The following is a 14,071-nucleotide window of genomic DNA, read 5'->3' as shown; positions in this document are numbered from 1 at the left end:
CTATACATGCTGCCCACAATTACTTGTGTTTATGTCACATGAAAATGATTGACAATGATCTAAATGCAGGAAGCATTCATGGAGTTTGGGGATTTTACGTAAAAGGAAAAAGAAATATTACAATTTTTTTGTATGTTCCTCAGCTGGATTAGAAGCGAGATTTAGACACGGAGTGATTCATGAAAACAGACACAGTCATAGATGTATGGGATGTGGGACCCTGAAGCAGCACAGAGACTGCCAACGCTGTTCGTATCGTAGCTCTGACTGGTGATGATGCTCAAGGTGGTCAAGGTGGTGAGCTAGGAAGGTTGTGGTTTCACACTACAGTGCAGAAGTGTGAACAGAATAGGTTTGGGGTTCCCACGCTTCTCTTATAGGAAAAACATGGATGGCACACAATAATATACAATCTTTTCCAGCTGTGTGGAGCTACACACGCTAACACAGGAGAATTATGAAACAGATTCAGAGCGAGGAATGAAAAGACACTGGTGGTAAGCAATCAGATGTGTATTATTGAAAAGCAAATACTTTATAATATCTGCTGTTGTCATCTTTGGTTTGGGCACTGCGGCTTTCAATCTGTTCTACTCTGTACTAGTAAAGCTAGATAAGAACAGTCGTACCTGGCTGGCACTACTTTACGAATTGTATCAGAATAAAACAAAGAATCAAACAGAGTTATTGGGAAGATTAAAGCAATAGAAAACTTGTTTAGAGCTAAACTTTGAATATATAATGTACAAGACTAGGTGTATACAGCAGCAAAAGGATTTGAGCGCATTTGTTATTCATGCTACAAGCAGTAAAATAAACATCAAAACAAAACAAAACCCTGCTTTTCCTTTTTATAGCGTCGGCACACACACATATTCCTACGTGAAGGGAGAAAACATGTTCAGAGAAGACGCAAGGCTCTCTCCACTTCCTCTGAAAGCTTTGAAGCCTGAGGCCAAAGTATGACCCACATATACAGTACAACGAGTCTTATGGCACTTAGACGCTGAGCAAAGCTGCTCTGTTTGTGTGCTGTTAGCGAAATATTAAGACGCTCGTCAAAATCCAAATGTTTAAAAGAACATTTCACTTTGTTTTGCCCTATATTTATCTTAAATTACTTGATTTAATTAGCTATGTGCCTGTGAGACAAATTTAGCATCCGCATCTACATCAGAGGTTTAAAGATAAACTGATTAACTGCAAAAGTTTCAGATGATTATATTTAGTCGAGAAATACGTAATCCAGAGTAACTTTATACTATGTGAAAGCTGTTGTTACAAGGAGTTTAACACTTGAAAACAATGTTGCTAAAGTTATTAGGTTTAAAGTTACTTTTTCCTTCAATAAATTAAATAATCATTTAGGTTTTCTCTGTGATTAAAATGTGATTAATGATCTGAAACATCTCAGTGTTAAGAAAGAGAAAGGAATCTATTGGGAGGTCAATTCTTTTTACTTAATTTTCATTTTTAAACTACAATCTTGAAATCTAAGTTTTATTTTAGGAGCTTTTAAATAAAATTTCTATTGAAGCATATGAATAAGAACGTTTTGGTAACCTAAATTATTTATTATACCAGTGTCTTTATAATAATAAACACATTATGCAGGCCTAAATATCTGCTATTGCACAATTTATTACTTTTAAACACCTTCGCAGGATGTCCGCAAGGGGGCGCCAGGTAACCGGGAGTTGCCTTCCTTTCGCTCAAAGGCTGCTGGGAAATTTTCAATGTGGCGGCAGCATGAGCCGCTAACAGTGAGAGGTAAACATTAGAGTTAACTAGAGACTGAAAATATTGTGCTTATTGAACATGTTTAAGATATGAAGACGTACTGACGTCTTGTTATCGCTCTGACGCACAGGAACAGGAAGTAGCGTCACAAGAAAGTGTTGCATTTACTTACAGTATTGTATCTGTTCACACAGAAGAAGAGCTGAAGGGACTGGAGTCAGACATGGTAGGGAAGCTAAATCAGCCTCAATTACCGACACCTGGTTGTACTTTACGGCTTCCTGTTTAGTCTCTTCTGGTTTCTGCAGCTTTCCTCCTGCAAAACGCAGCATTTAGAAAATATGAGAGCATAAACAACACACAGCTGGATTAATATACTCAAGTCTGCAGACTAAAAGCATTACAGAAATATAAAAAGCAACATTTAGGACAATAGAAGAAGAGATACAGTTTATGGAGGAGAATCTGTGCTAATTACATTCAGGCTCAAGTATAAACCATAACACTCCAGAGTGTGGAGAGAAAAAAATGATTTTTCAGCAAGTTTGCAATACAAATGCTTCTGTACACACACATTTACTTTTTTTGTTTTTAGCAGAAAGTCTGATTTTCTTGTACAGTTTTCAAAACCAGATGTTTACAAAATTTTGTTTGAATGCTGCATGTATTTTAAGTGCATTATTTTTCAATTATGAAAAATAATTATCTCAATCTAGGATTAAACCAGACAGAATCCCATCCAGTTTGGTGTTCCACAGGGATCTCTTTCAGGACTAGTGTTTTTAATCCATCTGCTCCATATTAATATGTCTCATCTGGATTATTGCAAGACACTCCACTCATGTCCAACCAAAACGTGAAACCAGTTGCAGTCTACAAAAAGCTGTAGCGGGGCTCCTGACTAAATCTAATTGAGTTGTTGAATAATTGAGTTGTACATGGAGAAATAAGAAGTTTTGCTTCCCTGCAGGAGGACGTCAGCACTGTGATGTCCTGGTTCTCCAACCCCGTCTACAGCCGCTACTGGCAGCACTACCAGCAGGCCATGGCCTGGCGCCGGAGGCACCGGGGAGCCTACAGGAAGGCCTGGGAGGCCGCTTACGGCCCGGCACGGCAGCGCCGCTACCGTGACTGGGAGGCCAGCGGGAGCGACCGCAGCAGCAGCAACGACGACGCGGAAGATGAAAGCAGCTCGGACAGCGACATCGAGTGTGACGTCAGCAATATGGAGATCAGCGAGGAGCTGCGGCAGTACTTCGCCCACACGGAGAGACACAGAGAGGAGCTGAGTACGTCCACTTTACATGTCAACTTCCACCTCCTTTAGATGTGGGATGAAGTAATGATGATACGTTACAGGGAGGCAGCAGGAACTGGAGGCGGAGCAGCAGGACGGCTACGTCCCGGCCGACCAGGACCTGCGCGCCGTCTGCCGGCGGAGCAGCGCCGCGCCGCCTGCAGAGCGGCCGGGAGAGAGGCGGGCCGCCGAGATGAAGAAGCTCTACGGCCAAGACGCGGCCAAGATCCTGGCCATGGAGGCGGCCATGCAGCTGGCGTTCGACAGGAACTGTGACCTGAAGCAGCCCAAGTACTGGCCTGTCATCCCGCTGAAGCTGTGACCTTCACAAGGGAGAAACAGTTATTTTCATCTCTGCCTCTTTGCAGCCAGGTGTCTGATGTGTATTTTGTATTTTCACAGAAATGTAATGAATAATAAAGTGCTTTATGTCTAAATATTGAAACAATTTTGCCCTTATCTTTCTTTTTTAGATGAAGAGGGTTTTGAACTTAGTATTATATTAATACTTTTTCCTGATCTGAATTCATGGGGGGAAAAAAAAGAGAAATAGTATCAAGTAAAGATTTTCTTTTCTAGATTCCATTTTCCATTCCTTCATTAACATGATGAGTTTTCATTTATGAAAAGTTTTTTTCAGTGTTTTCTAATCACAAAGTTTCTTGAGTTTTTCTCTGAAATATCCACTATTTTCTTGTTTTTATAACATTTCTCAAATGATTCGAGTTCTGAGGATACGTACTCCTCTTTTTTTCCCCATCCACAATAGCGGTGTTGAGTATTTTTGCTGAAAAAAAGTTCAGCAAAATTGGACTAATAACCTGGTTCATTTGCGAGCATAGGACATATTTCATTAAGTATATGAAATATGCTCTGCTGTTGAAAATGAGGAGTTAACATTTACAAATAGAAATAAAATCTAGTACAATATCTTGAACTAGATTTTAGTGCGCATGTGCACATTGTAAGCCCTTAAAGAAAACAATTTTTTTTCGCATTTAATGGCTTACTGTACTTGAGTAAATCCGGAGCAGGAATTGCCTTCGTGTTTGGGTCTATTTCCAGCCTCTGGTGGTGACGTCACACCTCCTCCTCCTCCCCTGATTCCTAAACGGGACGTCCAGTTGTTTGCGTGCGCCTCGACAACCTGTGGGACAGCATCTCAGACACTTTGTCTCAGGGAAAGTTTACACGGGAGCGGTGGACATGGGTGAGTTAACTCAGCTTTATATTCATGCAGGTCATCATGTTGGACGCTGCGGGAGTCTTCACTGGCTGTGCACCAAACGTTTCCAATTTGATCCGTTTTAACACTTCACTCCTGTGGTGTTTGTGCAATTTATTTATTTTTTTGACATTTTTTTTAGATGCAGTTATCCGCTTTCAACATTGACACACTTCATCTCTGAGTGTTATCTCAGAATGGGGTCAAAGCGAGGGCTGCGGATGAGATTATTTTGCATGTTCCACAGAGAAAATGCATGTAGCCTGTAGTGTGTTTGTGTCACTTCATAAGCTTGGGAATAAACACTCTAGGCTCCACTAGCATGCAGAAATAGGTGCATTCCCTCTAAATCAGATATTATATGGATATTACTGCATTAATGTACAATATAGAAAAAAGGAAATTTCACATTATAGCAGCCATAGGCTCCACAGACTGCTTAGAAGTCTAACAATATAATGATTGGTATGAACAAAGCAGAGGAGGAAGATGGAAATGTTATTTTACTGATGAAGTCAGGAAATAATTCCTTAACATCCCATAACTGATGTAAAATCAGAATTAAAGCTGATGTCACAGGGACTATCTGTGTATAAAAAAAATAATTAATTAGCAAAAATTCAGAGCAAATGGTCTCAGGAATACTAATTATAATCCATATTACACTTTAAAACATCATTTTCAGTCAGTTCTAGACCCAGATTAAGCAAAAATAAACCAATAATTTCACACAGTTAAAAGCTTTTATGTAGGAAAAAATGGAAGTCGATTCCCCAGCTGGAAGTGGAACCGGCTGCAACAATGTGATGTGGTCTAGTGGGAATATTTACAGAAATCTCTCTAGTTTTGGGGAATTTCTTGGATTACGAGGTGGAATTTGAGATTACCCAACAGCTCAGATTCATTCCATCATCATCCCCATGTCAGGTATTCACGTGAGGGCTGATGTTGATTGGATTAGGAGGGGGTGATCAGCTTTCTCTCTGAGGATTAAACAGACTGCATGAGCTCGTAACAAGCAACATAACCGACAGGTAGAAAGCATATCTTCCAAAAACCAACGACTCTGGACGCCATCTTGGCTAAACTGAATTATCTACTTAAAAATGTTCATTAGAAAATTGGGGGCAGAAAAATTGTATCAAAGCTTATTCAACATTTCTAAACAAAAAAAATGCAACTTTTAAAAATCCAGCAAAGGTAAAATAAGCAAACTAATTTTCACCTCATTTATATTTGATTTCAAGCGCAGAGTCATACTTATGAAGGTTATTCATTTGATCAACTGTTGATCATGAAAACACAAAATAGAGCAAAATAAACAGAGAAATGTTTACAGTCTGAGCTGAAAGTCATTCTGGTCGCTGTAAATCCAAGCCTGTTGTATTTGTTGTTAAATATGAAAAAGCGCCAAATTGTTGACGTTGACGTCAAAACATGCTCTCTTAAATGTGAAAGACAAAGAGTTCAATGTTAATGGAGTGAAAGAAAAAACAAAACATCACACTATCACCGCCATGTTTGATTTTGGATCAGAATTCAGCGCTAATTCTACTTTTTGAAATGTTGAAGCTTGGAAATCAATATTTGATTTTAAATTAGAAAAATCTAAAGGGACATTAAATGGAGAGTTTACGAGTTTGAACAAGTGGCGCTAGCAGCTAATCTCAGCCAAATTTAGTGAAAAGCTAGAATAAAAGTCACTTAATAATTTGAAAATAAAACTGAAGTAAAAATCATGCTGAGTAAAATACAAACACTTTATTGAATCAGAGTATTTTTCATTTTAACAAGCTTTGACCACTGCAAATAATCATGCTGAGGTCCACTATGAGCCCACTTTGCACCCCTGATTCAGATCATACAACAAACATACGGTGCGTTAACAGCATTTTCTTTTCCCCGTAATTGTTTCGGGAAACATCATGCTTGTTTCCCCATAACTCGAAACCAAAAATTACACCGAAAGCATCCAGCTCGGTCCCATTTCTGACCCCTCTAAAGGCCACAGCATCTGTTTCCAATAAGGCAGCTGGCCCGTTTATGGCCTTCAGGCTGGTGCGAATTCGAGAACCGACAGGATGTAGCCCGGCGACGTGATTTACTGCCACGGAGAACTTTGGGGGCTGTTTTGATTCAGGAAACTGACATGAACTTCTTCCTCGTTTGGCCTGTTGCTTCTCCCAAACCGCGGCTCGCCTCTCATAATCATCTCGTCTTTCGTCTGTTCCTCTCATCATCCCCTGCTTGTTGCCTTCATCGTTATTCTTTCCGACACCCCCTCGACGCGTCTTCCTCTGTGAATTCGCTCTTTGTGCTCTCTCTTTCCGCCGCGGCTCGGCTTTGTGCATCAGAGTGGGGAGGGGAAACCGTCTCTTCTTGCATCCTCGCCAGTGGATTTGTAGCGGGAGACACTGGATGTAGCGGCTGTCAGCAGACAGACTTGAAAAAGAGCTTCTCTTTTAATGACTCGCTACAGGCTGAAGGAAAATTTGATCATTCAGCTGGAGAAACGGAGAAAGTGGAACAATGTGCTGATCTGATCTGATAAAAAAAGAAAGGACACAAGCATTTGTCCGGCAGCAGTAGAGTCTTTGCAAAGCTGTTTTTAGGGTTAGTGTTTTGTAGCTGATGCATCAATTTCTTTTCTTTTTTCATTTTCTCTAGTTACCAGTTTTTTTTTTACACATCCTGCTCTGAATAAAATTAACTCGTATCATCAGTTAAAGCAATACTTTAACTTGTTAAACTGAATATTTACATAAATTACAAGTAACTAAGACACCAATACCAAGCCTTGTGGAACACCAGAGGTTATTTTTTGAGCGCTACATTAAGTAGAAATGTAATTAATATTTAACCTTAAGTGGCATTAATTAAATGTACCTCTAAACTGCAGAAATGAAGGATGCTCAGGACGTTGACAGTCATTGAGTGACTCGTATTTCTCAATAAAGTCATCAAGTTAAAACACAAAATAACTCCAAATTTAAAATAATTCCGAAAATAATCAATGTATTTTAGCAAATCGATTGAGCAAAATGTGTACTTTGATTTAATGCGTTTTTGTTGGGGTTTTTTGCTAATTGGCACCACTTTAGCTGTTATTTTGTGATGGAAAAAACCTACTTGAAAGGATTTCTTAATTTGGATGGAGAAAATAAAAAAAGGAAAAAGTGTGCTCACTGTAGCCAATTTAATCACAATATATACATAATAACATGTTTTTCTGATGTCCTGCTGCTCTATAACCCACCTGAGGGCAGAGCCAGATATACTGAGTAGTTATACCTACTGACGAGTTGATTAAAGGATAAAAAAAAATACATTTAAGGTATTTAGAAAGTCATTAAACTGTGACTCCTGCTGGTTTTTCAGCTGACAGCTTTATTGGGGTTTTTGACAACTATGTACTATTTTGGGCATCAATTGTGGTTTTTATTCTTTCCACTTGCTTTTATGCTTCCACATCTGCAGGCCTTATTCTCTCTTCTCATGCCAAAGTTAAGATTTCCTCTCCTGTACCAACTTTTGCAGCATCTGTGTATAATCTTCCTGTTTTATGACTGGATTTAATCGCTTTTACAGAACCTTTAAAAGAACGAAACCTGAAGCTTAGGTATTTTTTCTGCTTTCTGGAAAGCGCACTTGATGCCCGTTAAGCCTTTTATTGTCTGGAAGCATCTAATCCCATATCTTCAGATGTAAATTATGTTTTTAGGGGTGAAATGGTGAAACAATGCCACACTATTCTACCACTGCAGCTCATTTTAAACAAGAATTGGGCACCCGAGTTTGAAACCAGTACCTGGTTTCAAACTATTATATTGTGCAGTAACACTTGAGCAGTCCTATAAATACTAAAAGCTTTTATAGCTGCATTAAAACAGAAAAAAAAGCACAACTGCTTTTGGAATGGAAAACCAGGCTAACAATTGAGTATTTGGAATTACTTTGACCTCAAACTCATTTTTAATTTATCTAATGTCAGGAAAGCAGCCAGTTCAGGTAAACTCAACCATTTATACCAAATTATTAGATATCAGCCAGAATTAGGACAAAAACTACCTGGAATTGAGGCGTAAGTTGATAAGGGCCATTTATCTGAATATTACTGTAAGTAAATATATTGGAGCCTGCAGGTATAATTTTGAACGCATGGACATTAAAAAAAAATCTTTTTTCTTAAATGTCATAAAACGTTTATGTTGTGAAATAATTTTGTGGAAAACAGACGTGTATTTATTACTGTCCACATAATTCTTGTCGCTTTTGTTTTCTTTTTCTGGGCAAAAACTTTCACACTCAGACCATCAGATGCGTCACAAGCCCCCTCTCACCCCTCCCCCTTCTGTTTCTTTTTTCCTCAAGTAGACGGACCTGTTGCCGAGGCAACGTGGAGATGCAAAGCGCTCGGAGAGTGGGCGTCACTTCAAATCTGGGCAAACAGTCGTGCATCTTCTCTCACAAGCCCACGGACGCAAAAAATAGACATCACATAAATATAGTATGACCCACAGGCAGGGGGGAGGGGGGAGGGACGGTGATGATGATCACAGTGGGGGAGATGAAGATGCATTTCCTCCACGTGACTCACACTCTTATCCCACGCTGCTGCATCTCTGTACAGTAGGTCACAGGTGCAGCAGCTCCTGGTGTCACGTGACGCCTGCATGGGGTCACATGACGAAAGCAGACAAGTCTGCAGCTAAATATGACCAAATAAATGAGTAAAAATGTGTGCGTTTTTGGACGACGGCGGCAGGGATTGGTGCAACAGAGCAGACCGCGGGCCGAATCTGGGCCAGCAGGATTAGCGGCTTGTTGGATAGAAATTGTTGGGAGGAGACCGAGGTGGGAGGGGGGTTGGTGGTATAGGGCGCATCTTTTTTACTTGTGTGTGCGTGTGCGTAGAGGTGTGCGTCGGTTTAACCGTCCGTGTCGACCGCAGTCAGAAAATAATTGTGTATACGAGTTAATTCTGCTTCCAGGAGAGAGGCGGAGATGCGGAATGAAACTTTGCAAATCCTGAACACAGGTGTGACGGAGCAGAACGGCTTCGTGGTTTGCATGATTTTTGCATTTAAACTCTTCGTCTCGATTCAAGAGAGGAGTTTCTGTACATAAAAAAGAGAAAAAAGAAGAAAAAAAAACCTCCACATCATAACAAGCCTGACCTGAATCTTTAAGTGTTTGTATAATCGGGAATCTTTACATTATGAGTTGTAAATGTGTGTGTGTGCGCGTGTGTTTTGAGATGGATTAACCTTTGTCAGCGTCTGACGGGATGAGAGGGAAGCGTCTCCTTGGCGACCGATAGCTGAGGGCGGGGGGAGGGGGGGGTAAGGGGGATGAAAGTGGGTCATCATCATCATCATCATGGCCGCAGATTAATCTGGAAATCCAGACGTGCATTTATCAATCGGCAAATAAATAATAATTAAAAGTGAGTGCAGGACGAACGAAGTTCAGGAAATGTAACTTACGCAGAGCGGCCGCAAAACTTTAAGAAATATTAAGAGAAACCATCCAGCCGTGTTGGCTGAAATAAAAATAGGACACTATTAAATATTCAGTTCCTCTGAAAGAAATATTCCAATATTTATGCCTTTTGGGGCTTTTTTTTAATCATGAAATTATGTGGAAACAACATTGTAAACTTGAATATGAATTGATAAATTTATTTAAGATTCTTCACCACAAGAAAAAACAAAACATAAAACTACTGCCAACTATAAGTTGAACTTAAGTCAACACACTTTGATCATGAAACAAAAATTAAAACGTTATCACAAACGTGATGCAACTTGTACAATTGAACTCAGTTGATTAATAATAATAATAATAACCAACTCATAATTTAATGAAGAGAACGTTTTATTTTTACGTAGAATTGGCTTGGGTGCCTGTTTTCCCTAAATAACCTTATTTTCAGCAACCAGAAACATCCTCATGTTGTTTACATCTTAACATTTTGTGCTAAAATTACAGCATAAACATGCTGTGTTATTTTGACAGTATTTTGCAGCCCAACACCAACGGAACGATAAGTTGAAGTGCAATAAGAAAGAAAAAAAAAACAACTCATTGCCTCTTCTTTAGTCTCATCTAATTAAGATCAACCCAGAAGGAAGCTGCAGACATCTTTCTCCCAGAGGATGGCTGAACAAACACTGCGGGGTCACGAAAAGGCCAGCAGCCTCTGGAATCACAGCAGCCTCTCTCTTTAAAGTTCGACCTCACCGCAGCCTAATCTGACTCTGGAGCCAAAAGCTTCCATCTCTGACCTTGTAGCTGAATAGACTGACAAGTCAGACACATAATGGACTTGAGCGGCGTGTCAGGAAGACGGTTTAAAGGTCAACGCGATGCCTGCAGCGAGGCTGGGGAGACGTAACAGAAACAGGAAGTGATGCAGTGGTCTGTCACCGTTTGGGAGAGTGGATGAGAGAAAATCTGGTGAAAATCTGGAAATAATAGTTCATTAAATCTTAATTAAGACACGATTTAACATTTTAACTTTAATTTCACATTGCTTGACACTTATGATATTAAGAGGGTGATACATTGCAATATTAAAGCTGGAAATTGAGAAAAAAAACATTCTCACTTTTCTTTCACTTCTTGTCCTTGAAAACATTTCTCAGACGTTTTTACGCAGCAACACGGAGAGCCTGCAGTTGTTTCTCAGTCAGAAATGGCTTTTCTCTGAAATATTTAATGGACTTTTCAGAGTCGCAGAGGCAGATAACATTCAGATTCCCTCTGAAGTCCAAAAACTCACAAAGCGGGCCCTTAGCGACGCGCTGATGGCGTAGGGTCATTGCCGAGCACAAGACTTTCCAAACGTGTGTGCATTCAAAATAATGGCATTTGCAGAACATGCTCCAACAAACAGGCGTGCCGTTTATAGTCCAAAAAGCCCAGTAAGAGTCTTCAAGTGGTTTTCATTTCGCCTCAATAAGACTTTAAGATAAATCACTGCCACCAATACGTTCATGAAGCAGCGCGTGGCACGCGGCTCATTCTGCTAACATCTTTGACCAAGATTATCTGAGTTTGGATGGATTGCTGTGAAATTTAGGGCAGATATGTACTGAACCCAGGGGGCACAAAAGGCTGATTTCGGTGATGTTTTGGGGCTTTAGTGAACCATCTGGATAATAAGAAGAGATCGACTTACTTTAGAGTTTTGATGCGTTTGCTGTTTTAACATCATCTACAAAGTTTGTGCATATAGGAGAGATCTTTGACTGCAGGTCCTCCATTATGAGCTGGAAATATTTTCCTTATATTCACTCATTTTTTTTGCCAAAAACTCTAATCATTAGTTGTGTTGCAGAAACTAGAAATATGAAAATAAATTATCTTAATGGTGACAACAATTTTAAGAAAACTCAGGTTTCCAGTAAAGTTGAGGAGGTTTTTCAGCACAAACCACAAAGAAGGAGAAAAAGACAGGAAGTGGTAGGAAGATGGTGACACAGCATGTTTTTTATGACTTGTCATAAAATCATAAACTTATTCAAGCGTGAATTTAATTGCATTGCTTATTTAACAAAATTAAATAGTTATTTCCTCTGGCATAATGATCGGCATAGTGACCTCAAAATGCTACTCTCTTAAAAACAATTGCAGAAATTGGCAAATTTAGCAAACGGTAATTTTCTGACTTAAGATGAAAACACACATTTCCTGTCTTTCCCATTTTGAAATCCAGTATACTTGTAATCCACGGAAACAGAAAATTATGGTATACCAATTTTTTTCTGAAATCACAGTTTCTATTGGAAATTGTTGCATTGGATGTTTTTTTATTTTATTTTATTTTAAAACTTTTCTGAAACCTTTATGTCCAATAATATCAATAAATCTTCTGGATTTAAAGGCAGAGAAAGTTATGCATTTTAACTATGTACTGTAACAACATTACAGCTGGACAGTCAGCCAACCACAGTGAGTTGATCGATAAATTGACGCAACAGAAATATTAAAAAAAGATACTACAGAAACAGTAGAACAACAAATAAGCAACCAGCATTCTGCCAGTACAGCATAGTTAGAGTGATGGGCTAAAGTCCAAGGACTGATCTGTGTGTGTGTGTGTGTGTGTGTGTGTGTGTGTGTGTGTGTGTGTGTGTGTGTGTGTGTGTGTGTGTGTGTGTGTGTGTGTGACAACGTGGTGGGAAAGAGTGCCAGTGAGCTCTGTATCTCATCTTCTGGACAAGTCCTTAATCTGTGTGACCCAGTGAAGGATTACGGGGGTTCTGTAATAAAAGGGGACTAGAAGCGAACCCATTTTAACTCCCTACGTTGTTTCTATGTTTGTCTCCACAGATTTTATTAATATCATGAACTAATTCCTGGATGAGTTCTTCACTTTTAGCAAATTAGTTTTAAATTGTAACTTAGGAGAAAATGTGATTAAAGTGCAATGCCTCCAACTGCAACATGTTGACCGGGTTATTGGTTTAGAAAGCATTTTCTGCTTCTGTCTTGTAGTCATCACATTACCCTCAGTGTTGGGAAACCAACAATAGTTTGATTTATACAGTTAGAGATTGATATTTAATCATCTGGAAATACAAATAGCTAAATATGCTGAGCTAAAGTATTCTGAGATGCCTTTGAAAAACGCTTATAACCGGGTAATTTAATATTTGAAACACCAAATATGCTGTAATATACATCAATATGCACAGTATGAACCATCTCAGAACAATAGCAGGAGCTAATGTCCACAGTTTTCCTCATTTCCAATCAACATCAAGGTAAAGGAAACACTAGCCTAGTAATAATTAAGCTTTTGTATTTTAGCTCCCTAAGCTGCATTTTCTTTTGAGTTTCTTTTTGGAAAAAGTAAAAATAAAGTGTGAATGATTGAATTTGAATCGGAGTAAAGTTCTGTAGAAACATTTGGGAATGCTGAACGACAAACGAGCGACAAACGCTGCATTTTTCCTTAAAGACGAAGATGGTTCAAATGTTAAAAGAATAAACAATTCAGGTGAAACACTGAGGGACAAAAGTGAAACGAAGATGAGCAGATCTCTCGTCAGCATTTACAAAAAGCATTAACTTTAACCTCTAGGTTTACATCTTTAACTCGACCTGCTTTCTTGACTTTAAAAGGACAGCAGAAAAATTTCACGTTAAAATGAAACAAAGCTCATGTAAGGAGCTGGCGCGCTACATTGTACTTATCGGTGCTGGTTTTTCTCCACTTATTTTATGGTGAGAGTTGGTTGTTATTCGGCGTATTATATTTCTCTACTACTTTGAAGTCAAAAAGCCGGTGCAAAAGGAGACGCTCCCCCGATTCACAGACATATGGAGCGGAGTGGGTGTTGATTTCTACCCCCGGGGGCAAAAAGAGACACTAAATGTCAGATACGTCACGTTAACTATTCATGCGTCTGATGTTTTCCTGGGTGAAAGCATTTTGGGGGGAGGGATTGGGGTGTGTAGGGGGGTGCCGGTGTGACCACCACTGTCTGCAGTTTGGTGTGTGGGTTTTTTTGTGTGTAGGAGAGGGAAAGGTGGTGGTGGGGGGGATTTCCTGGACCCATCGGTGGGCTGAGCTTTGTCTGAAACAGCCCCACGTGAGCTCGCATTAAAACCTCATTTAAGAGGATTCAGGACAGATGGTGTGCCATTGTTTGAGGATATGTTTGCATCAGAAAACAGGGTGAGTGATGGAAACTGACCCATGCATACACACACACACACACACACACACTGTCTCCCTTTCCCTTTAATCCTTTATTTCATTCTGTAAGCGCGCCACACCCACTTTTGACCACTTCAAG

The 14,071-nt window shown here is 39.6% G+C and overlaps 2 protein-coding genes across 3 annotated transcripts in view; both read left to right on the top strand.

Moving 5' to 3' along the window:
• The first annotated feature begins 1,710 nt into the window (after positions 1-1,710).
• Positions 1,711-3,479, top strand: gemin8 (gem (nuclear organelle) associated protein 8). 2 transcript variants are annotated; one of them, XM_055025069.1, is made up of 4 exons: positions 1,711-1,770; positions 1,935-1,966; positions 2,711-3,029; positions 3,100-3,479. In XM_055025069.1, exons 1-4 carry the CDS (start codon positions 1,737-1,739, stop codon positions 3,357-3,359), a joined length of 645 nt encoding a protein of 214 aa, XP_054881044.1. In that variant the 5' UTR covers positions 1,711-1,736; the 3' UTR covers positions 3,360-3,479. The 2 variants fall into 2 exon arrangements, with proteins under 2 accessions (XP_054881044.1, XP_054881045.1); XM_055025070.1 differs by lacking the exon at positions 1,935-1,966 and having other exon boundaries at positions 1,722-1,770.
• Positions 3,480-4,177: 698 nt separating this feature from the next.
• LOC129355469 (neuronal membrane glycoprotein M6-b-like) overlaps positions 4,178-14,071 on the top strand; it is a 30,640-nt gene continuing 20,746 nt past the window's right edge. The window contains exon 1 of the mRNA XM_055025062.1: positions 4,178-4,247. Within this exon, the coding sequence (XP_054881037.1) occupies positions 4,244-4,247 (4 nt within the window). The 5' untranslated portion in view covers positions 4,178-4,243. The remainder of the gene's footprint in view (positions 4,248-14,071) is intronic.

The sequence above is a fragment of the Poeciliopsis prolifica genome, unplaced genomic scaffold (assembly GCF_027474105.1).
Source record: "Poeciliopsis prolifica strain line A6 unplaced genomic scaffold, Auburn_PproV2 SCAFFOLD135, whole genome shotgun sequence".
Taxonomy (NCBI): domain Eukaryota; kingdom Metazoa; phylum Chordata; class Actinopteri; order Cyprinodontiformes; family Poeciliidae; genus Poeciliopsis; species Poeciliopsis prolifica.
The sequence above is the reverse complement of the archived record's forward strand: the minus strand, read 5'-3'. Positions and strand labels throughout refer to the sequence as shown.

Coding starts and splice junctions, on each gene's coding strand:
- gemin8 (XM_055025069.1), top strand. CDS start 1,737: ATGTGGCGGCAGCATGAGCCGCTAACAGTGAGAG. Junction 1,771..1,934: donor TGAGCCGCTAACAGTGAGAG/GTAAACATTAGA, acceptor CTGTTCACACAG/AAGAAGAGCTGAAGGGACTG. Junction 3,030..3,099: donor GAGACACAGAGAGGAGCTGA/GTACGTCCACTT, acceptor GATACGTTACAG/GGAGGCAGCAGGAACTGGAG.